Source organism: Pezoporus flaviventris, unplaced genomic scaffold, assembly GCF_033815535.1.
Source record: "Pezoporus flaviventris isolate CSIRO_AGI_PZ_B2104156 unplaced genomic scaffold, CSIRO_AGI_Pfla_v1 ptg000031l, whole genome shotgun sequence".
Lineage (NCBI taxonomy): Eukaryota > Metazoa > Chordata > Aves > Psittaciformes > Psittacidae > Pezoporus > Pezoporus flaviventris.
Window position 1 is genome coordinate 49,840,319 of NW_026892579.1, and position 23,407 is coordinate 49,863,725.

The 23,407-nt window shown below is 35.2% G+C and overlaps 1 protein-coding gene across 2 annotated transcripts in view; it reads right to left on the reverse strand.

Annotated features, from left to right (window-relative positions):
* Positions 1-291: 291 nt before the first annotated feature.
* Positions 292-23,407, reverse strand: part of CD2AP (CD2 associated protein) — a 90,402-nt gene continuing 67,286 nt past the window's right edge. The window contains exons 9-18 of one of the 2 annotated variants that reach the window (XM_061460983.1): positions 21,446-21,550; positions 18,923-18,959; positions 18,483-18,545; positions 15,126-15,285; positions 13,164-13,306; positions 6,743-6,858; positions 5,785-5,871; positions 4,986-5,170; positions 3,811-3,874; positions 292-2,621 (exon numbers count right to left, since the gene is read on the reverse strand). In XM_061460983.1, the coding sequence (XP_061316967.1) occupies positions 2,580-2,621; positions 3,811-3,874; positions 4,986-5,170; positions 5,785-5,871; positions 6,743-6,858; positions 13,164-13,306; positions 15,126-15,285; positions 18,483-18,545; positions 18,923-18,959; positions 21,446-21,550 (1,002 nt within the window). In that variant the 3' untranslated portion in view covers positions 292-2,579. Of the gene's footprint in view, positions 2,622-3,810; positions 3,875-4,985; positions 5,171-5,784; positions 5,872-6,725; positions 6,859-13,163; positions 13,307-15,125; positions 15,286-18,482; positions 18,546-18,922; positions 18,960-21,445; positions 21,551-23,407 lie in introns of those variants that run through there. The other variant, XM_061460984.1, reaches the window with a different exon arrangement.

The window sequence follows — 23,407 nt, forward strand, 5'->3', positions numbered from 1 at the left end:
AGTTCAGTAACACCAACAATGGAAAAGAAGTAAAAAAGGAATAAAGAAATAGTTAACGGAGTTAACTAAGACATTAAGATTCCCAGTTACATTTGTGAAGAAAACCAGGAAGCGTGCCAGGATCCTAAGCCATCCTGACAGTAAAGAGCATTCCAGTGAATAAATTAAAACTGAAAGCCTCAAAGGGGGACTATATAAATCATAATACACTTTGATTCTATCCTCCAAACTCCTGCAAAGAATTTAACAGCATAAGAAAGATTCCTGAACAGAACTGAGCAGACATTTCAACAGGTTTTTAAACTTATTTTATTTGCTGAGTTTGGATAGCATGCATTATTTTACAGCACTGGTAAACAAGTCAGTGAAGCATACTGCTTTTAGGAACTTGTCCTGTGGAATGTCTTCAAAACCATTACCCTTTACCCCTCCACTCTAGTACATAACACTAGCTGAAGACAAGACAGACATATATCAGAGCAACTTCCTTATGGCTGAAAATACTCATAGCAGCGACTTTTAAAGGAGGGTTTTATTAAATCAAGTCATTGCACTTGGGTCATTTATTGCTATAGCGAACAAAGGCCATTAAATAATGAACATCTTTCATTTATGGTTTTAACTGATTGTCTTGCTGTGTTTATCTGCTAGAAGCTTACACATAGACACAATCTCTGCAGAGCAATCCATTCCAAGATTTATTTCATGCTCTAATCAATCACAGTGAAGAGCTTGTATAACAGAAATGGCTATTCCATTAGGCCCAATTCTTGCTTTTCATCACTTGACTTAGAGGCATGAATTCTAAGAGTTTAGAGTCTGACAAGAAGCATTACTGCTGCACATCATTCCTCAATACAAAAGATCTGGCTCAAGTCTTCATTTATGATGCATTGCTGCAATTAAAAGTTAAAAGCATTAATCAGCTTATTAGCAATGTGACTAGCAAATATTACTTAATACCTGCATAGTATATGAAACAAATTTTATGAATAATTTAAATTAGTAACTGACAAACATGATTCAATTGCCTTTTTGATGTTTGTATTTTAGGATGCATCAACTGTGGAAAAATATACTCTCAAGTAATAATACTTCCATGTCACAGCTCAAGTGACATGCTAAATAATTACTATATTTATGACTATTCCCATGAATAGAAACAGAATTACTTCTTTTACTGAATTTGTCAAAATATGTCACATGTTTTTGTCCTTTAAATTCTAGTAGACTAAAAAGAGATAAGGTGATTATTACCCAAAGTAATGCATTTGACTGGCTTTCTAAAGCTGGATGCTTTTTTATTCTTTAATGAAATGAATGCAGCAATAAATATTATTGTCCTCCATCACCTGGTTTGGTTTTTTTTTTCAGTATAGTTCTGGTGCACTGTGTTAAGCTCAGGGGTTAAAGATAATGACAATCCACAAGATTTCAACAGTTTTCCATAAAACATGAAAGACACTGTCTTCGACACTAGCACAATGCTGTCAAAGCAATTGTTCCAGTCACTCATTAAAATACAAAGATGTTATTAAATTTAGAGGTACACAATATATGGCAAAAGTTTGTGGCATAAATATATAAATATTGAGACATTTTGAGAGTATCAAAGTTCCAAAGGGATTTATTTGGAGACATATTATAAACAAAACCTGACTATTGTAAAAACAGATCATGATACATATTTAACCACTAGAAAGACTGATCACTTCAGTTTAGACATACAGAAGCACAGACATAACTTAAGGTTAACTTTCATGCTGTATGCTGCAATGTTTTAGGCACAACAGGTTGAGTTAAGACTGGATTCTAGCCTTGTTTCTGTATTTCTTGTATTTTTATGATTTTAAAAGTTAGTTTTGTCATAACTTCATGATTCAGTTCTAAATCCCTTTTCAATCCAATAGTGCAAGTGACAAAAATGTTCTGTTAAACTACTCAGATTATATTATTCATTCTTACTACAATGCATAGGAGTTTCACCTGCTTAATTGCATTAATTCCTATTTCATTACTCAACATATAAACAGCATATTATTTATATTTCCACTGCAGACAGGCACAACAGCATAACCCTGGGTAAGACTGCCAAAATTATACAAACATCATTTATTCCCTTTTGCATGTAGGGGAAAAGTAGTGACTACAATTACGATACAGTTATTCAATCCCTTCCAATAGACTATTTTACAGATTAGTTGTAAAGATAGATCACCCTATTTATCGCATAGATCTCTTTAAAAATTAAGATACAGGTATTCAATAAAAATCTATTAAGAATTCCCTCTCCTTTCTATACAGATTCAGTAGTATTTTCAAGCAAACCAAAAAATAAGGTCTGCAATTCCAGCACAGTAAGAAATAAGGCCTCTTTTATATTGGCAAAAAAATTACACCATTATTCCTCTTTGTTTTCTTAATCTCTCTGAATAAAAGACTATAGTCCTTTTCTTACTATGTATTTTTTCTTGAAGACTATAAAACATCAGCATTCATTATTATGAAATAAGAGTCAGTTCTCCTTGTGTTCAGCTTTGAATTCCTGGTGAGTTAAAAACATTGAGTCCATAGCTGTCTCATGTAGACATCATTGCTTTCTTCAATTTTTCTATTTCAAGCTGGAAAATGGACATTTTGAAAAGAGAGAGACATATTAAAGTAATAATAATCTAAAGTTTTCAGAGCTTTCAATAAAATTACAACCTTTACATTTCAAGGACACTTAAGCAAATAAAATTGTAACACAAATGCATTCGACAGGTTGATATTCACAGCTGATTTTATATTATTGTGTTGTTAAATAGACAAGATTTAAAATCATTCAAAGTTCGCCTATAGTTCTAGTTCATCTCATCAGATAAAGTCACTTTGAATATACCTGTGAAAGCTGGGTTGTGGAATCACTTGACATAACCCCATGTATTGTGGCATCATCACCTCAGACTAATCTCCTAAAGCAGCCTTCATGCAAAATACCGTGCTACGATTAATTTGTATTTCTTCAAACAGATTTAGAGGATACATAGAAGCTACCTCTTCTCCATTTCCAGTATGTATTTAAAGCAACTTCATCAATTGCTTCAGAGATGCATTAAAAAGAAGACTCAGCAGAAGTTCTTTGGCAAGTTTAGAAAGTAACTTTGTAGTCAACAGGAACTACTATTTCACAAATAAAATACCTTTTTTTACCAAACTGAACTAGTTTTCTACAAGGAGCTCATCCTACTAACTACTTAATGGCATTATATTGCAATGCAGGTAGCCTTCTTCATCAATAAATTGAGAGGAGTGGTGCTCATTCACAAAGAAATTTTTCAGATGCATTCTGTTCTTTTGACAAATTATCCACTTAACAGTTAAATACTTCATTAAAAAATAAAAAAAAAAAAAAAAAAAAAATCAGGAAAGTTAACTTTTGCCCTGTTTTTCTTTTATTACATAAACTAAATTTGCCCTTCAATTCTACAAAAGTATTGTATTAATCTTCTCTCTTGGAACATGTCCAGGTCTACATGTACCTAACAAAGGGCAAAATCTAGCAACAGTAAACTGAACTCACATTGCAACACCCATACACATATTGTCACAAATAATTTTCCAGATAAAAAAAGTTGAACTAAAATGAACTGTGAATCTCCTGGATACATCCAACTGGCTCATGAGGCATTCATTTGACCACACACTAACAAAGCAATACAAACATATTGAGCAGGCTGGTTAAGACTGTCCTGTGAACCAAATTCCAGAACACTGCCTACCTACTTCTAAATCTCTTTTCCCACCCACTCTCCAAATTGCTAACATTACCTCCAGATTACTTCGCAACTGCTTCTCTTCTTCCAAATCCTTCTTTAGTTTTTCCAGGTCTCTCCTAACAGTAAAGGCAACAGAAATACAATTAGAGGGGGGGGAAAAACTTTCACAAGCACAGGCCTTGTATAAATTCCACTTGTAAAAATCAAACAACTCTCTGATGCTTCATCTTATAAATAAGACCTACATATAAGTACATGCCCACTAACAAACTAGTACTCTGATCTATTGGACCACAAGCTTCCACCAACTCTCAACACTTCTTGCCTATTACTATGCACCTATCCTTAATTTATAATCACAGTTTTAAGTAGGCTACTTAAAAATTTGTATTGTCATTTTACTTGGAGAATTGAATTTAAGCTAAAATAACCTGACAACTTCCACACAATGAACAGAACTTCTTTAGAAGAGAAGATTCCTAAAAATTCCTAAAATGTTTTATTTCATAACTATATTCAGTCAAGAAAGTGCTAACAATTATCATCAAGTCACTGAAGAAAATGCAGAACACATAATTTACTAGTTTGCTTTAGAGACCAACTGATTCTGGCTTTTATAACCTCTAAAGAGGTATGTATCTCTAAAAGCTGGCTGGTTAGCACTAGTTATCATTTCAATAACAAAATGAATGTCTGTGCTGTAAAACTAAAATCAGAAAAGGGAAAATTTCCCCCAGATTGGTCTTTGCTGTTTTCTCAAACACCAATTACATTTTTATTCTACAAAAAACCCAACACACACACAAAGATGTTGAGGCTGCCATGATCACAAGACAGAAAAGCTCAGTAATATCTTTCCCTACTACCAGTCATGTCAATACTGCAATTACTTATGAACAGTGTTACATAAGGCCAGCACATGTAGTTTTATTTTATACCACAAAAATTATCTACTTTTCTCTACAGTGAAACTAATACTGTTTAAGAAATATTTTCAAAAAGCTGTAATGAATGCAGGAGCACAAAGTAGGAAGGCAAAAATGTATGCAAATTCCAAAAACAATTTGACATCAAATTTGTACTTATTTAGGACATTTAGTTGGATCAACTTCTAAAGAAAGAAGAATTAACATTAACATGGAATAGCTTTTTATTATGAAGAAGTTTGGCATTAAAGACATTTAGATTTCTATATATCCCTTTGCAGATTAAGAAGAAAATATTTACCCATGTTCTTTCCTCAGTACATCTACTAAACCCATCAATTCATTAATCTGAGTCCTGAGCTCTTCCACAGAAATTTTTTCATCATCTGTTTCTCCTTTAAGTTGCATGTCTCCAGGACAAAAGCTGAGTATAGCAGAACTTGGTCTCCGAGATGAAGATGGAGTTGGTGAACTGAATGCAGATGGCTGAAAACATAAATCAGTAGAAGGCTAAGAACTGAAATCTTTATGAACTGAACACTTACAGTGTACAGATCGTACTGGTATGGGAGCTATGTGTGCACAAATTTAGCTCATTTTCCACCCAATAGGTTAAAAAGAATGTCCAGTTCCAATGGGCTACTGTGGCGTAGGAGAGCTATTTTATACAGCTCTCGATTAAGCATTTTATTAAGGTTCCTGTAGCCACACTGCAGTTCTTTATGCTTTCAAACACTCTGTGATTTAATGGAGCCCATTAGTTCATTATGAACATTATTTGGTGCAACTTTCTTACCTGCCCAGTTGTTCTGTCTGTCACAAGACTAAAGGCTGAGCTGATATAAAGCTTATTTGAGAAATACCACCATAGTTTCATGGTATTCTATACAATCATTCTCATAAGAACTGATGTACTGTAATGATAAATGAGCTTTATACTAAAATTTCTATTACAAACTTTAGACTAAATGATATGGCTCACTTGCATTTAAAGACAATCATTTGTATTTAGATGCTTGCATCAATCTAATCTGGAAATACAAGCAAGATGAACAGAACACCCAGTTGTCTGGTACTTCTCTAGCTCCTTGGTATCATACCTTTTTTGTTTCAACTGGCTTTGGTTTGGCACTTTCTTCTTCTTTCTGCACCTTCAAATTTTTTTCTGGACTCACATTTTGACTTGCCTGGTAAACCATTCATAAAAAATGAAAAGGTTTTCAGACATTTAAAAAAAAGGTAAATCAAAAAAAACCACCTTGTCAGATGTTTCTAAAGATGCAATAGTTTAAAAGCAAACAAACCTCACAAACAAAAACAAAACCACCCCAAAACAAAACAAAAAAGCCCCCTCCAAAATAAAACCAAACTTAAGTTGCTAGACTATCAGTCTTTGTTCCCTGAAAGCCAGCACTTTTCTTCCCTGCAATACTAATTCAGCTGAATTTAAATCTAACATAGGAATCCTGGGTAGGACTTCAAGCCTCTCTGCAGTACTTAAGTTCTTGATGCTTTTGCGAGTCTGTAGGTGCTTCCATAAAACATTAACACTGTTAATTAAGTGGCATGACTGAACTATATAACATCCCATGACATAAACTAATTTCAAGGACTCTGCACTACCTGGTTCTCATGGTCTGACAATCTCACATCTTAGCACGTGAGAACATAAGTCCCACATTACAGCAACATTAAATTACAAATTTGTAGTGACCAAAGACTATCCATTGTTAGGCTTGTAAGGTACTGAAGGTACTTTCAGAGCTGTATGTACACAAAACACCTGTTTCATCATCTGTGATGCTAAAAGAACTGAGTACTTACTGCAGCAATACCCCACAGAACAGAAAAAAACTCTTTCAGCTGCAACACAGCCACATTATTTCTCTTTGGTACACCTCCCTCCTGAGAATGGATATTCCTGTAGACAAAGTCTAAAGGAACTGAACCTCATTTTTCACTCAGGCAAATGGCTCATAAGACTTTCCCAGTGCAATCCTGTCTCCTGGGAAGTTAGTTTTTAGTTCACTACTAGGAAAACCCACCCATTATACTCACAGGACTACTGCAATTGAACCGTGAAGGTAGCCTCCTACCAGGCATCTTGGGTCGGTTTGCAGTAGGGTGTGATAGATTATTTGAGGTAGCTATTACATCATCAAAGCTTAGCAGATCTAGAAAAAGATGAAAATACAGACCACCGTCAAGACCAGACGGTTTTGTGGAGTTCTTCTTTATCCCTTTGTTTCTTAATAAAAAAAAATAAAAAAAAAATAAAAAGCAATCTGAATTCTAACACAATCAGAACTGTTTCAAATATTCTTACTGGTTCTAGTTGATTCAGCATACTCAGCATGAGCCATATGAAACAACTGCATGACTTTTACATGTCTGGGAAACCATATCTTCCCCCTTGAAAACAATTCCCTCAAAAAAAGGTTTAAATTCACGTTCTCACAGAAGAATGCTGTAGTAACATGGCAGCATAAAACAGACCTAACAAATACATGCAGAAAAATATGACTGAGAGATGCCGTAGTCAACTATTTAAGAGAGCTTATGTTCTTGTCGCTAAACTTGCAGGAAAAGCATGAAAATCCAAGTCTTGGCTAAGACGAAAGCAACATGGTAAAATACATGTTCACACATTGGTGAAAGTAAGTTAACAAGACACAAACAGCAAATATTCCTGTGCAGGGTAGTTTTTCTACATTCAGTACTTAGTCTAAAGAAAATACATGACTTCATAAATTTTATAATAAATATTTCCAAACTCCATTCTCATACTGTATAAAAACAAAGAGAGCTCTTTGCTCATAGCTCTAGGTAAAAATCTCTCTTACATCAGTAGAAGGTTTTTATGTTATACGGGAAGAGGCAACATTAGGAAAAAACCTATTAATAGGAAGAATAGAACGCACCTACTTAATAGAAGTACTTCATCTAGTTAACAACTGGACTTAACTGTTTCTCCACAAAAATAATACTTACCTGCCAGCAGTTTTGTAATGAGATAGGTTATTTTATTTACGCATCAAGATTATGATTATTATATATCATTTTAACACATAAATTCATTAGATTTGCTCTAGAGACTCTACATGTTTAACTACAATGCCACGCAGCATTTACTATGGGCATCAAAAATGACATTGAAGGGTTTTGGTTTTGTCTTGGGGTTGGGTTTTTTTGATGACCCTTTATTTTTCAGGACATTATAATTTATAAAATAGAACCTAAGACACTTCTTTCTCTGTTTTCACATTTATTTTGAAGCTATAGCAAGAAGTCAGGTAAGTAAAAAAAAAAAAGAAGCAGCCCTAAGAACACTGAGCAAGATCATATCACTTTAGTGTTTGGATGATTTAAAATCATCTGATTAATCCAAGTTTTAATCACGCATTGTTAAAGCTGTATTTTTACCTGTAGGAACTAAGTTTTCCACTGAATCATAGAATGTTTTAACTGATTTTATGTCTTCTATTCTGCCATACTATCCTTGAAGTCCTTAACATGTTCACATCTTTCATATGTCCCTAAACATACCTACTTTGTCATGTTGCCTTACTGAAGTGCAAGCATTTATAACACTATCTGCTAACAAGTTAACAGTTTTGCTGCTTTTTAATCTTATTGCAGAGAATGCAAAGACAGTCTTTTGTAAACATGCAATCATATTTGCAATTAAAAAAAAAAAAGCAGGGAAGGAAAACAAAGGAAGTAATAAAGAGTGAATGAGTGGCAAGCGGCTGACGGAAAAAGAGGATGAGGGAGAAATAGCTATGAAGATATTTCTGTTGTAGCCTGTGCCAAAAATATTTAACTTATTAGAAGCCAAGCAATAGTGACCACGGGGTATAATTTCATGTTCTTTACTCAATCATCAGTAATCCTATAGCACTAACCCATGCTAAAGTATACAACAGGATTTACATTAGTTAGTTACTATTGAAAGGTTAACAAGAAGGCAGGAAATGTGCCTTTTCCCCCACCTCAGTAATTCTGGCCTGAAAACAACCCTCCTTTTGTCATTCTGGAGAAACAGCAAATCATATGGCATTACATTTAAATAAGAATTGTAAGTGTAGTTGCTATTATGACTGTAATGCCAGTCCTGCCTCCATGAACAAAGTAAACATCAGGCATGTTAAGAATATTAAGAATATATTAAGAATACCATGTACTTCTGAAAAAAAAACCAACCAAAAAACAAAAACAAAACCACAGAATTTTACAAGGCTTTAAGATGAAGACTTCTACAGTCTCGAATTGGATACGATCTAAATATAGATAGTGGGATGACACTAAAGTCAGGGTTTGCATTTGTTATCTGTAAGAGCTTCTAAAGGAAATCGCTACTGCACCTGAGACAATTGCTCAGCTTTAAAATATTACCACCCCATTACAGCCAGAGGGAATTCTAACTGAACTTGCATTTTCCGTTTTACCTTTCCATTTTGTTGCTTTGATATAAGGAAGAAATTAAAAACAGGCTGGTGGGGATTAGGTGGTGGTTTTGTTTGTGGGTTTAGGGGGCGTGTCTTTCTTTTTAAACAGCTTTTTTTGTTATTTTAGGAGAAAGCTTGGCCTCACTGAAACCAAACAGAAATACTGACAAAACCCACTGAAAGCTTACAGTTTACACCCATTTCAATCAGTAAAAGTGATTTATCAATTCACTTTCTTACAGACAGCCTGTGAGTAATTGTCAAAGGAAATCCCACCATGGTGCCAAAAGAGCAATACCATACACCTGGGGATTAATTTCAGTCAAAACTCTTTTGAGGCTGAGCAAAAGCATTTTTCTAGGAAGATGAGCAAAGTTTAAATGGTTACTTAGGACAGACTATTAGAAATGTCTCTTCTGCAAGCTTAACACTGATCCATAACAGAACTGTTAGGAGCTTTAACAGACACAATTAGGTGAGAGGTTTTGTCAAGATTTGTGAATGCTTTACATATATTCAAAGCAGTTTGGCTTAAAAAAATCTTCACGAAAAGAAGCAAAGCTGAAGGGGTGTCTAAAGAAATTGTGGTTCCAACAACTGATGTGGCTGGGGTTTAAAAACCCATGATAGAAATGAAACATATCCACTATTTTAGAAGACAAGACTTTCAATTACTTTGCAGAGTAAGAGAAGATGGCAGTTCTTTTTCATATTACTCATCTTGCTGAGATTGCACCCCAAAAAATTAGGGGACAGATATAAGCTTTAGAATATTTAAATTTGCAGTTAAGCTATAGTAAGGTATTTGCTACAATTAAGCACACGCTTAACAATGTAATTTTCAAGAATACTGTTTTTCAAGACTCATGATACTAAATAGTCAATGCTGGATACAGTGCCAAAATATTTCTTAAGAGCATAATTTGTGTGTACAGAAAGATAAAGCCATTCAACTTCATACACCAGAAGTGCTATTGAACACATTTCCCTATAAACATTAGGTTTGGCTTATCAATAGCTGGACTGTAAAGTTTTTCATTCTTATTTTATCCCCACAAGTTCCTAATTGAAAAGCATACTTAAGTAACTTCTTCTGTAACAGCTAAGGAAAACAGGCATTCAAACAAGCAAACAAACAAACAACAAAAAAAGGCATTTTACATTGAAAACCAAAAATTGTAGTATCAATCATTGCAACTGAAAACTATGCTTACGAAGTTAAGAAGAGGCTATGTGTATGGCATAAAGCGTTTGGATTTCCTTATAGATTGTTATCTTACCAAAATGGAGAAGGGTAGGGTAATTTCCTGACACGTAAGAAGGGAAACATGGCAAACAGGATAGGAAACAAAATCTGGAAAGAAAAGTCAAGGAGAGGAATGTCTAGAAAAAGATTCTGAACAAAAAAAACTATTTTACAAAGCAGGAAAAAGAAACATTTGTAGAAGAAACAGAATCGCTTTACATGTTCAGCATGCCAGTAGTATAGCTTTAGTCTTTTACAGTACCTTCATTCTAATTGAACAGAGAAACATTTATGCAACTTTTCAAATAAAACTTCAAGAGGAGGTATTTCAACATTATCAATATTTTTGAATGGTTTTGAGTATTTGTCCTTATCTGATGGCTGAGCACCTAATTTTGGTGTGGGGTGGGTGTTTTATTTTCCTATACAGAATAGGTACGTCAGCTCCTTCGGCTAAATTGAAAGTGGTTCAACCTACACCACACTTCATTGGCCAGATAAGCTAAAAAAAAAACAAAAAACAAAAAAAAACCTGAAAATTAAAAAAAAAAAAGAAAAAAAGAGATTTGTTTTTCAAAAATTCATTCAGTTCAGGATCTCAACCTAAAGGGAGGTGTGGAGGGATAAGACAGGCAATACAGTTGCCATATATTTTCCCCCACGTTTTAATATCTATCCTAGTTCTTGTAAGATTAAGCAATCTTGAACTTTATATAAGGACTCAATATCTTTGGAACTTTACACAGCTGCTGCATGGAATATTACATCTTTAGCAGCAAAATGCATACAGAGACATAATCGTTTCGTTTTATTGGCAGGAGTTTGGGCTAGTCTCTTTTCATAAGAGCAGCAAAACTACAAGTGACTCAGATTGTTTTAAACAAGGGCAGTTTTGTGTAACAGAATTTTTTAAGTTTTCTGTAAAAAGCAGCTCCTTGACACTGGCAGTGCTGCATCTCTGCATGGACTGCCTGAGCCTCCTTTGCTGCTTTGCTCCAAACAAAGACCCCTGAACAGACCTCACCCACTTTCTTGTTATGCACCCCTGCCCCACCTAAGTATCAAAATACTGAATTTCTCCATAAGCCTGTAAAATCTTATGTTAGCAAATCAGAATTCATAGATTTACTTTTTTCTAGATCTGTAGAAAATTAGGGGGCTTATATATATATATGGATGCCAAATATCACAGCTACTATGTTGTTACTCAGGTTATTAAAAGTTGCCAAGATTATTGCATCTAAAAGAGGAAAAAAAGCAGTTACATCTGTTTTCATGGGGAGTGTTTTCCTGTAGATAAATGATACAGTGCTATACAGAAATATACCTAGCACAATCAGAGAGAAACATCTTGGTAGCAGGACAAGGCTGACATTTTTAATGCTAGGTTGTGCATTGCCCTTTAATCTCTCAGCTTACTTTGGCCTCAAAGTGTTTCTTTAGCGCCTTCATTCAAACTCATCTTTAAATAGAGGCCAAAGTTAAACTGCCAATTCAAAAACTTTTAAAAAGGCATTTCAAGCACATGCATAGATTTTACTGGGGAATAATAAAGGAAAAAAAAAACAAACGTATAAACACTTTAGGAGAACAGTGATGGTATTTGTAGCATTCCCAGGATATTTTAATACCTGCTGTTGTGGCTCGGAAAAATATAATTCCATGTTAAAGCCATATGTGAAGTAACCTTTCCTTAAACAAAGTATTTAAGCTTAGAAGCACATTTAACAATGCTTAATGGAAGAATTAGGAGTATTCTTTTATATTCAGAAACTGCTTTAATTTTTTAATGCATTATTTTTATCTCCCAGATTTTACTACACTTTAGGACCAACTATTCTACAAACTGGAAATCATAATTGGCATAAAATACTAAACCAAGTTAAACTATTTCAAAATCTATTCTTACCAAAACCTTTCCTGAGATGAAAGGGTTGCATTTGAGATTTGCAAGCTGAACACTGCACATGAAGTTCACTAAAGCTTTTTCTACAGTGGTTAATCATACAAGAAAAATAATTTAGAGTTTAATAAAAATATGCCCACAACAGATGATTTCTGCATAAAAGGGGCACACACAGGACTAAAACCAGTTGTGCTGTCAGTAAAGGACAACAGATAACCATGTAATAGTTCAGAGAACCTGACCACCATTGCGGGTAGGTCAAACTGTATCAAGGTTTCTACTGGACAAATTTAGATTCAAAAAGATGCTAGATTTGGATCAAGGTGCATTAAGCAAAGCCATAAGCATGAAATTCCCATGTACAATGCTCCATGCTGGCTCAATTTTAAGGCATGATAAAGTTGCAACCTAGAATAACTATAAACTTAATCACAGAACGCTGAAGGTAATGGCATTACTAAAAATACGCAAGTTAGCTAGAAAAGCAAAAGTTATCTGAAATGCAAGAGCAGAACAGAACCAGTCAGTAAGGAAAACAACTTCATAAAAATGCAAGATAAAAGTGGCAGCAAAAAACATGCTTTCAAATCAGAAGAACAAACCATTACCTACATTTCTCCCTTCCTGTCACCTATTACAGCACAGAGATCATTGACTACCTCCCAACAGCCTACTTACATCTGCTCATTGCTTGCTGACTCTCACCTTCAGCTACCTACAGAAGTTCTCAAACCTCTACTTTCCACTGAACAGGCATAATTTCACTCTGTGTCATTTTAAGTAAATTATTTAAAAGACTTATTCTAACCTTGTAAAACACTGCAATCCAAAAGAGAAAGGCCAAAAAAAGTATTGGGTTTGTTTTTTTTCTTTTCTTACCTGATTCTTTAGAGCTCTTTGCCACAAGTGAATCTACCTCTACTGATTTTGGTCTAAGTGGTAAGGGTTCAGACTCTAACTTTGGTTTTCCTACTGGCTCAACTTCAGATTTCGGTCGAAGACAAACAACTTCTCCATTAGATCTGTAGTAAGAAAAAAAAGCCAACATATACCTAGTCGATGGATTAAATAGTTACAACTGAAATATATCAAGAATTAGAAATAAACTAAAAACTTTCAGTGTATCTTATCATATTGTAAAGATTTGCTTAGAGTCTTCTGGAGACCAGCTCTAATTTTTTAAAAGCCAATTCTTCTGTTCTAGCTATTCCAGACTTGTCCAACATGCACAATCCCCTTGTAAAACCAGTCCAAAACTTTTACCACAGGGCACATTTTGGCACTTAAATCTAAAATAGTACACTACAGTGCAACAGAAATATAGTATCTTTTGAAACGTTAGGAATATTACTCAAGATTTTTTGACATCAAAATCTTCCTGTAAAGAAAAAAAGCTGCCAAGTTATTTCTTCCTAGGTATAGAAGAAAGTAGCTTGTACACTTGGCTTTTATTCTACTGTTCATTCTATGTGTATCTGGCCACATCATCCAGGGACAAATAAACCCACCAAAACATACATATAAGATTATCTTTCTCTTGGCGCAATATATGCTGCAGAATGAAAAAAAAAAAAAAAAAAAAAGACAAAATCTCTAAATCTTTACTTAGGAAACTCTCCAAAATGCCAAGTGACAAAACACAATTACATACTGAAAACCTAAACAGAAGTAATGTGGAAATGGTCTATTTCTTCAGTCAGGCATCCAGTGTTCCCAGGGCTATGCAGATAGGATCAGAGGCAGCTAAGCCCTGTTGGAGTCAACCATCCAAAGTGTGTGCCTTACCCACGCTCCCTTTCCCTACTGCCCTCCTCCTCACTCTTTTATCTCTTTAAATATTCTTCCTTACGATTCAGCTATACAGGACCTGCTGTTAAAAAAAGATAAACCCTGACAAACGCTTGGTGCCATCCTGTATCTTGGTTGGTATTTAAGGTGAAAGCTCTTTGATGTAGCAGCTATCTGCTCCTTTATTTGAACAAGGGCAAGTGCATCGTGACATTACTTTTTCATGGTTCTCTCAAGTTAACTAAGCATCCCAAAGGGACAGTTAACCATCAGCAGTTTATTTACAGTTTGGGGTAAGGATCTAGCAATTACTTTGATGGAGACAGAAAGTAGAACTCTGTGTGGGGGATTGTACTGATGCAAAATTAGTCTTCATGAAACACCGTAAGTAAATTGTTTCAAACTTATGAGAAAAAAAATGAGAAGTGGATCTAAAAGAAATGGTGAGCCATTAGTTGCTATTACCCTCCCTGTTTGCCCAGTAACTCAATTGAGAATACTCAAGACAGTATGGAGACTGGATGTGGTTCTGTGTAAGTGCTTTCTTCCCAAGAAGAGCACATAAGCAACATAGGGTGTCTCTAGCAAGGGTACTAACTGTGCTCAACTCTTCCTTTCCACCTATCTTACTCTATTTGAAGGGTGAAACACTGAATATTGATGTAGCTCAAATCTTCATGTTTTCTTCCAACACAATAAGAATTCTGAAGTGCCATGTCCACAAATTTTTTTATACCACACTACTGCTGTAGCTACAACTTCTTCATTATGGGGCAGGCTTAAAGCAAAGCAGCCCACAGATAACTTAATCTGCCTCACAGTTAGTTATACTGAAATATTCACCGAGATGGATTTAATGTCTCAAATAATTAGAAAGTGATAAGTGCACACTGATAGACTTGGAGAACCAAGACACAGGTTGGTGTAGGGCAAAACTTAACCTTGCATCCTTTTCACCTTTAAAATATAAGTTTCTTCCCACCCTGTCCATGAGGAAAGACTGAACAAACCAAATAAAATATACTCAATGTATACAATATAAATTATACTGACTTGGATACAGATGATGGCAAAAGAGGCTTATCTGGACGTTTTGGGTGCAAAAGCCCTCCTCTCAGTAATCTGTTAGTCTTGCTTGGAGGAACAGGCTTCTTGGGTGGTACTTGAGGAGCTTGTGGCTTCAAAGGCTTCTGATCCAAAGCTCCTCTTTCATCTGATAAAATAAGTCACCACAACACTTTAAAACCCCACGTTATCTAGAATTCTCACAATGCTAACGGATTATAAAGCAACTGTTGTCAGAAATACCTTCTTTGAAGATCAATGTGAAAAATAGATTTGCTAGTGCCTTAAGTGATGCCTTATCAAAACACACAAACTACTTACCTGAACTTAAAAAAGAAAAAAAAACACATTAAAGCAAGATGTCTTTCTACTGACATGAAATAGCACATAAGAAATTATTGATTCACATTATTGCACTACAAAAGACAGCTAAGAACCAAGAATCTCTCTATACTGCTACTGCTTTCTCTTTTCTATGAATCAAACTTATCTCTTCTTAGAAAGATAGTTTTTTTTATTTTATTGTAACGAGAGCTCTTCCATATACACAAGCAGCATAATTTATCTATGCAAAAAGGAGGCAGATAGGGGAGAATATTTATCTGAATAACTGAAATTTTTTAGATAAAGTCCACCTTCCTACAAATTCAGGATACAAATTAAGTACAGGCAATCAAACAAACAAGTTAAATTTATTGTTTAATGACTGCTTGACCTAATCAAATACTGTCCAGAAGAGCTGGAGCTTTATAACTAATGCGACATGGAAAAATTCAAGCTGTTTCACAAATATTAATTAAATAGTCTTCAATCTACATTCCCTAATCACAGCCTTTGGGATACCTGGAGTAAACCTTCTACTTTTCCTTGTAAAACTATGCTATAGCCCCTTGGGCATACAGTTACCACAGTAAATCAGTTAACTGGGACGAAAGGACCGACCTTCAGCTTTGATTCTCCCCATGTTTCCCTCCTATGACTTTTCTTTTAATGCAGTATAAGTCTAATGTAAAATATTTACACATGCTATGAATTTAAGGGTTGGATTGTAAATTTGCTTCAGCTCTATCCCAGCTAAGTGCCTGATCTGCCAGTTCTATGCCTGACTTCCTTTGGAAAACTCCTCCAGATGCTGAGTGTCAAACCTCCAACTCTAAAATGGGAAAACACTGATTTTTGTTCACAGGAATAATCAGAAATAAACAGACTGTAGAGATAATTCTACAAAAAAAAAATAAAATAAAAATGATCAAGGTCAGATCAACTTTCTGCTTTGGGACATCTGAACATTAGGAGGAGACATGAACAAAACTCTCACCTGTTTGACATTCCCTTCTACTCTTTCAATATTGAGATTTAAAAAAAAGAACACTGAAGTAGTGGAAGAATTTTGCCACATGGTGGTGCTGACTGTCCGGTGTAGAACAACCTGTTAACAGTGCTAGACACTTCTGCCTAGGGATCCTATATGCAAGATTTTAAATGCCCTGTAGGAGTTAACATTAATTGAAGTTCAATTAACTTTATTTTAGCTATGCTGAACACAAGCTGAGAATTATGCCTTTTGTTTTTAAGAATAAGTGAGTTCATTAACAAGACAGAAAAACTGCTGTCATGAAATCTTGTTCCTGAATTGTCATCTGCCAGTTTTCCCTTCAATTACTCCCACTCAGAATCTGAATATAAAAACCCTCCACAGCTATGTAGAAAAAGTTAATACCAAAGTTCAAGATACACCATGAGCTCAGAAACTGAACAATTTTGCTGGACAAAATGGCGTGTCTCTTTTTTGGATTTTGCTCTGCAATGAGAGATGAGGTTTGGCTAAAAATAAGCAGTTTAGTAATGGAGATAAAAAATACTAATCTGAAGACATATACACTGAAAGAAAATTCTAAGTGCCCTCCGCTATAAACAAACACAGGAGTATTGCTTGCAATTTTTGATCACAATTCAAGGCAGATATCTTAGCTTCCCAAAATGCATAAAAAAAATTACATATTTGGTATTTTGTGATTAGAGCCACTCAATTATTTTTCTTTTTGAAAATTACAGTACAATTTCATAGTTAATAGGTTTAATCACTAGTATCAACATAGTTATTTTTCCATAAGTAAAACTTCACTGATAAATGGGCAATTCTAGTAAAACTCTACTGCTATCTATATATGCAACATGTAAGACCTGACCGTCAACTGAATGCAAGACAAACTCTTCCACCATCATTTCCTCATCACAGTAAATGACAGTTCTCTGCCTTACTTATTCAAAAGCTTTCATGTTCCTAAGCATTTTGGATGATGTTCTCAGTAGGCCTTTTTTTTTTCCCATATTCCTTCAAGAACTGTTGAACTCAGCTATGCAAAGGTTAACACCATAATACAAACAGAATCAATCTAAAATTAAACTTACTTCAGGTTAAGTAAACTTAAACAGTAAGAGCCAAGTGATCAAAATTTCTAGAACCATACAGCTGATCCCAAATCACATCTGAAGATACTGTTCGAACAGCTAAAAATAATTTGCTTGCTCACATGCAGAGGAAACATAGCTGATTTCAGCAAGTATCCTTCAAATGAAACACCTGAAAACGTGCTTTGTTTAAAATGTGGTTTGCAAAATCTGCCCAAGGAAGCCATGTAACCCACTGAGCAGGCTTACTTGTCAAAAAGCCATGGTCAGCCACCTGTCGCTGTTCAGAGAACAGAGTTTGTTTTTGTAATATGGTTAAGCTGCAGTAACATCTGAATTTCTTCTCTAAGACCCAGCAAGCATGTTTGTTTAAGCTTCTGACTTTTAAACACAATCAAAACAGTTTGATGGGGATTACCTCCAAATTCCATGGGGCAGGAAAACATGGAATATAGAAAGAATTAACAGGAAAGAAGTCTCATGAGCATTGCCACTGTTAACATCTGTCAAAGGAGTGCTATGACTGTTCTGTGTATTTCTTTCAAAAACATTTTCCATCAGAGACTGACTTTGGCCAAAACATTCAGATGCAGCAGCAAATGCTTCCATTTCTAGTAACTTACTATTGCTATTCAGAACTGCAATAACTATCACAGAAATATCTTTACATCAATTCAATAGTAACTATGTCATTATGCAGTGCAATATATATTTTTCAGAATATAATGCAGTTACAAGAAATTTAGTTCTTGTTCTAATCACTCTAAAGACATTTCCAGAACATCACAGACACAACAACTTCAGTAGATGGTATCAAGGGAATCTATATGTCATCTTCTAAACAGGTACCTATTGAACAGAGAAGTAAAGCTAAAAACTAACTCATTCACAAGACCTTGGTCTGAAATTCTCAATGAAGAAAATTGGTCTCACCTTTTTCTTCCGGCCTCAAAGAAGGTAATTTCTTCTCTCCAGTTGGCAATTCAGGCTTTGGAGCTGAATGCAAAAAGAAACCATAGACATTTCTCAAAAGGTTTAATTATCTACTTCACTAACTAAAAATATGACATAGACCAATTTGTGTTTATACTCTCTCCTTTGCAAGGAGTGAAATACTATTTATAAACACTCATTTCAGCCCAGAAAAGAGTAGGCCTGTCTTAAAGTGTTTCCAATGTAGGCTTCATCATGATTTCAAAAAATATATAGCAACAGCATACTACATGAAGCATAAAAAGTAACCTCAAGCTGCGACTATGGGTGGTTGGATCACTAGAAAATACAAAGTTACTTCTGAATTTTCTTTTGAAGTCATGCACTGCTTCCAATTTAATATTTCCTCAAATATGTACCACTATTCATACACTACATACCTGGACTTTTAACTGGAGGTGGAGGTTTCTTTGGTTTCTAAAAAAAAAACCAAAACAAAGAATAAATAAAAATATTACTCAAACAAACAGATATTATCTATTGAAGACAGACTCAGTGTTTTGTTTTGCATACTGTAATGTCTAGCTTGTTTACTAGCTGATTTTAAAGTATTTCACAAAGGAGGCAATCAATTCACAGACAGGAAACAGAACTGGAGGAATTCCTCTCATATCTCCTAGCCAGCCAGTTGCAAAAACAAAATGCAAATCAGATCAAAATCTTCCAATCAGATCAGTGCTTCAGCAGTGTGTATAAGCAGTAGAAGCACAAAGAACTAAAACCTAAGAATTACATCTGTTTTAGTCCAAAGAATTGTTCTGATGGCAACCATTTTAACCTCATTATGCAAACCTCAGTCTTAGTACAATGCAATTTAAAAGAATAATCAGGTAAATTTTTGACCTAAAATTGGTCACTTTCACAGAAAAAAAAAATTCAGAAGTAAGTATCAGAAGAACTATTTCAATTAACTGACTCCTAAATTACAAGCACAAGGAAACAAATTAAAATAGCAGCCTTTGCAATATAAACACTGCAGGTTCTAAATACTATTTTGAGCTTCCTTATCACTGTATATTTAAGTGGGAAAGGTGGACAAACTACATTAGCTGTATTTGCTCAAAAACTGTACAAAGTATTACAGTGCCATAGTCTTTGGCTTGCTTTCCCAGTGTGGTCATCACTACACTGTACATTGAAACTAACTTTATTTTAAAATGCAATCACTCATCACTTTCCTTAAGCTGGTAAAATTCAATTTAAACCTCTCCTGTTGAAGGAGAACTGGCATCTCTCAGGACCGGCATCTCAAACCACCTCATCCTTAGAATGCAATTAACAAAAATGCTCTAGAAGAGCTATCTTTGTGGCTGTACTAAGGACAAGACTCACTGATAAAGCAATCACAAAAGCCTGCAAAAAAAAACCCAAACAAACTCATTCTTTATCCAAACACTGCTGAAACCGTATGGGCTTAGTCTAATAGAGCCCCTCCAAAACACCTTGTAGTAAGTATTTTTGAAACAGTTGCTATGGGTGGATTTCACTTCTGCGCCCCTACCACTATTGAATAAGCTGCTCTTAATGCAGAAGGATTTTATTCTAATAGGCGAAATGTAACTAAGCAAGCATGAAAACCCATATTAAATTTCTTCCTCTAATTTCAGAGAACACAAGAGCTGGTGAACATAAGTAACAAGACCATATTTTCTTTCGTTCCCTCAAACATAGATACATTATCCAGCTGTGCAGCATTTCTGCCTATATCAAAACCAATTATGCTGAGAGCTCAGCATCACCCCGCCATTACATGATTCTGATCTGTGTTTTTTATCAAGTCAGTATCAAATAGCCGATTATAATAATCAGCTATCCAATGCTTTGAACTTCAAAGCTGCTCAGTGCCAGGTGAATCCCTGTACTAAGACACACTATACAATGAAAAATAAAGGATTAAAGCAGGGTTTGTCTACAGGAGACATTGTTTACGGTAAAAGAACAATTTCTCTTTCCTTTCTCAAAGAGTAATTCTGTATTGCAAAACAGTAATACTTCCCACCTACCCCTCAAATCATGTCAGCTGTATGTTACAGCATTTATGCCATTCTTGCAAAGCTGAGAATCAAGTTAAGAAGGAAATTCTGACTTGGAATAACTAGACTTTCTGTGTATGTTAAGTAACTGAGGCTAAATGCTAAATTAATAACTATCAGGTTGTACCTAGCAATTCTCTGTGAATGTCTCCAATTCCATATGAAATGGCACTAAATTACTATGAAACTCACTGTTCTGCTGAGATACATGCTTCAGCATTTAGATTTTCTGACCTGGACCTGAATCCATCCCATCTGAAGATGATGTACATTTGTGAATTAACGCAGCCATCAACAAGAAAATTATAAAATAAGAACCAAAATTACAAGACCAAGAAGTACCACATGAAACCATGCATTTCTACAATTTAGCACATGAGATGGTAGGAGAAAGATATTTCTAGATCCTATCCAAAGACTCATGCACTGCTGCCTACAGGCAAGTCTGAGCATGGAAAAATCCCAGTCGGACTTACAGGGGCTATTCAGTATTTTCAATTATAGTTGCTTACAGGACTACAGATGAAGAAGACCAACTGCTTATATATCTTTTCAAAACAGTAAGGATTGAAGACAGTAATGAGTTACATATTACAGAATGTTATCAGAACCATATCCTTTTCTATATGACCTAATCATCCTCACTGATATAGTTAATATCAAAAAGCATGCCTCTTTTTAACAATTAAGAAGTTTAAAGACAAGCATTAGCTTTTAAGTCTTTCTACTTTGATATACCTAATTCAAGATAAAGTTAAAATCGCTACAATTGTAATAACATTTTAAGCAGCTTAACATGCTATGAAGAATTTTATTGTTTGCATTTCCATCTATTTTTTTTGATACTAAATGATACACGTAAGAACTTACAGGGAAGTCTTTATCAGACTCTTGTATTTGAACAGCAAAATTATCTGGGAAGACTCCTTCTTTACCATTGAGTTCTCCTTTCCACCAGCCTGGCTCTCCAGTGTCCTAAAATAAACAACTGGACGTTTGAATCAGGATTTACTCCTTCCCCAGAAGAGATACGGTTACAGGAATATTTTTGCTTTTATCCACAATATAAAATAATTGTTTTTCTGAAATACCACATTTACCAGAGGAATACTTTGGCCACCTTTCCAAAGGGAAACAGCTACAGATCAGGTTTGGTCACTTTTTGTTTGTTTTCTAACAAGCAGGAGATGTATATTACATCATATATAAGATAAGGGTATAAGGATAAGATCTGCAAAGGGAAAAAAGTATGTAAACCCAGTATGACCCAACACACAGTATTCAATATACTCAACTTCCTTAGCTGGCAACTTATTCAATAAATACTTCAAGTGGTATTGGTGTAACACAGAATTTTACTCAGCAAAAGCGATTCTGATGTGATGAATCAGGTCCACTGGTCTGAAAAGGGTGAAGAAGCAAGAGGATATACCCATTATAACCACATTAAGGTATAAGTTAAAATTAAAGAGGGGCAGAGGGAGGGCGAATTAATTCAGTTGCGTAAAAATCCATGACATGATCTTACTGGATCAAGGCCTTAGTTTATCCATAGCAGAAAGTACGATGTTATTTGGATATTTTGGCAGCATAAATAACAGCTTTCCTCTGTTCCTCAGAGCCAAAATACTGCAGATGTCACCCCTGCATACAGCTCCAAGTGGATTACTGCTGACATATGCCTCTGTTAGCAGCACCAAGTAGTTCCTTCCAAAGTTCAGTACACAACAAGAATAATTCGGTAATTGATTTGGCTGGGACACGGAATAGGTAGAGGACTGGGGGGAAAAAAGGTTTTAAAAAAATCTCACCCCACATTAAACTGAAGGAGGAATCAGCAAGAAAGACGTGAATAGGCGATAAGTGCTGAAAATAAAAGTCTGGTAAAGTTTTCTCCTATTCCTCCCTCTGTCACCCTTTCAATTAAGTACTATAGAGTCCAGCTTCTGAGCAGTGAGCAGTCACGAATGGGAAAATGCATCTAGTGCTAAACTTCATTTAGCCAGTGCTGAGGGTATGCTAGGAAGTCAGAGACAACTTCATGGCAAATGATCATACATAACACAACAGAAAATAAATGGCCAATAGGAACAGGCTTTACAGATACTTACGTACTAGAAGAAAACTACCTTTACACATGGCAGATCAAAACCCCAGATTGGGGCAGCCAACTTAAAGTTACATTAATACACTCAGACTTCAGAAGATGGTTTTAGAGGGAGAGCTCTGCTCTGTATAACTCTGCTTTGCTCCCATTTGGACCAGCATATGCTTTGGATAAACTTGGGGTAAATTTAAGAGGGACAGAGAGGTAAGAGTTTCACTGAAGATGAATCAAGAGCTGTCATGTTTGAAAAAGTGGTCTCCATAAATACTTTTTTCCACTGCAATTACAGTCAGTAATACCAATAACTTGTTAAGAAAAGCATTCAGCTTTTCCATAAACTTAAACTCCTCCACAAAAAAAAAAAAAACAACAAAACAGGTATTACTTTCCTTCTGCTGTGAAAGCTGAAAACAAACAAAAAAAAAAAAAAAGAATTTTCACTTTTCTTTAGCCAAGTCACTATTCCTTAATATAGAATCATAGAATAGTTAGGGTTGGAAAGGACCTTAAGATCATCCAGTTCCACACCCCTGCCATGGGCAGGGATGCCTTCCACTAAGACCAGGTTGCTCAAAGCCCTGTCCAGCCTGGCCTTGAACACTGCCAGGGATGGAGCATTCACAACTTTCTGGTGCCTCACCACCTTCGCAGTAAAGAACTTCTTCCCTATATCTAACCTGAACTTACCCTGTTTAAGTTTTAACCCATTACCCCTTATCCTAGCA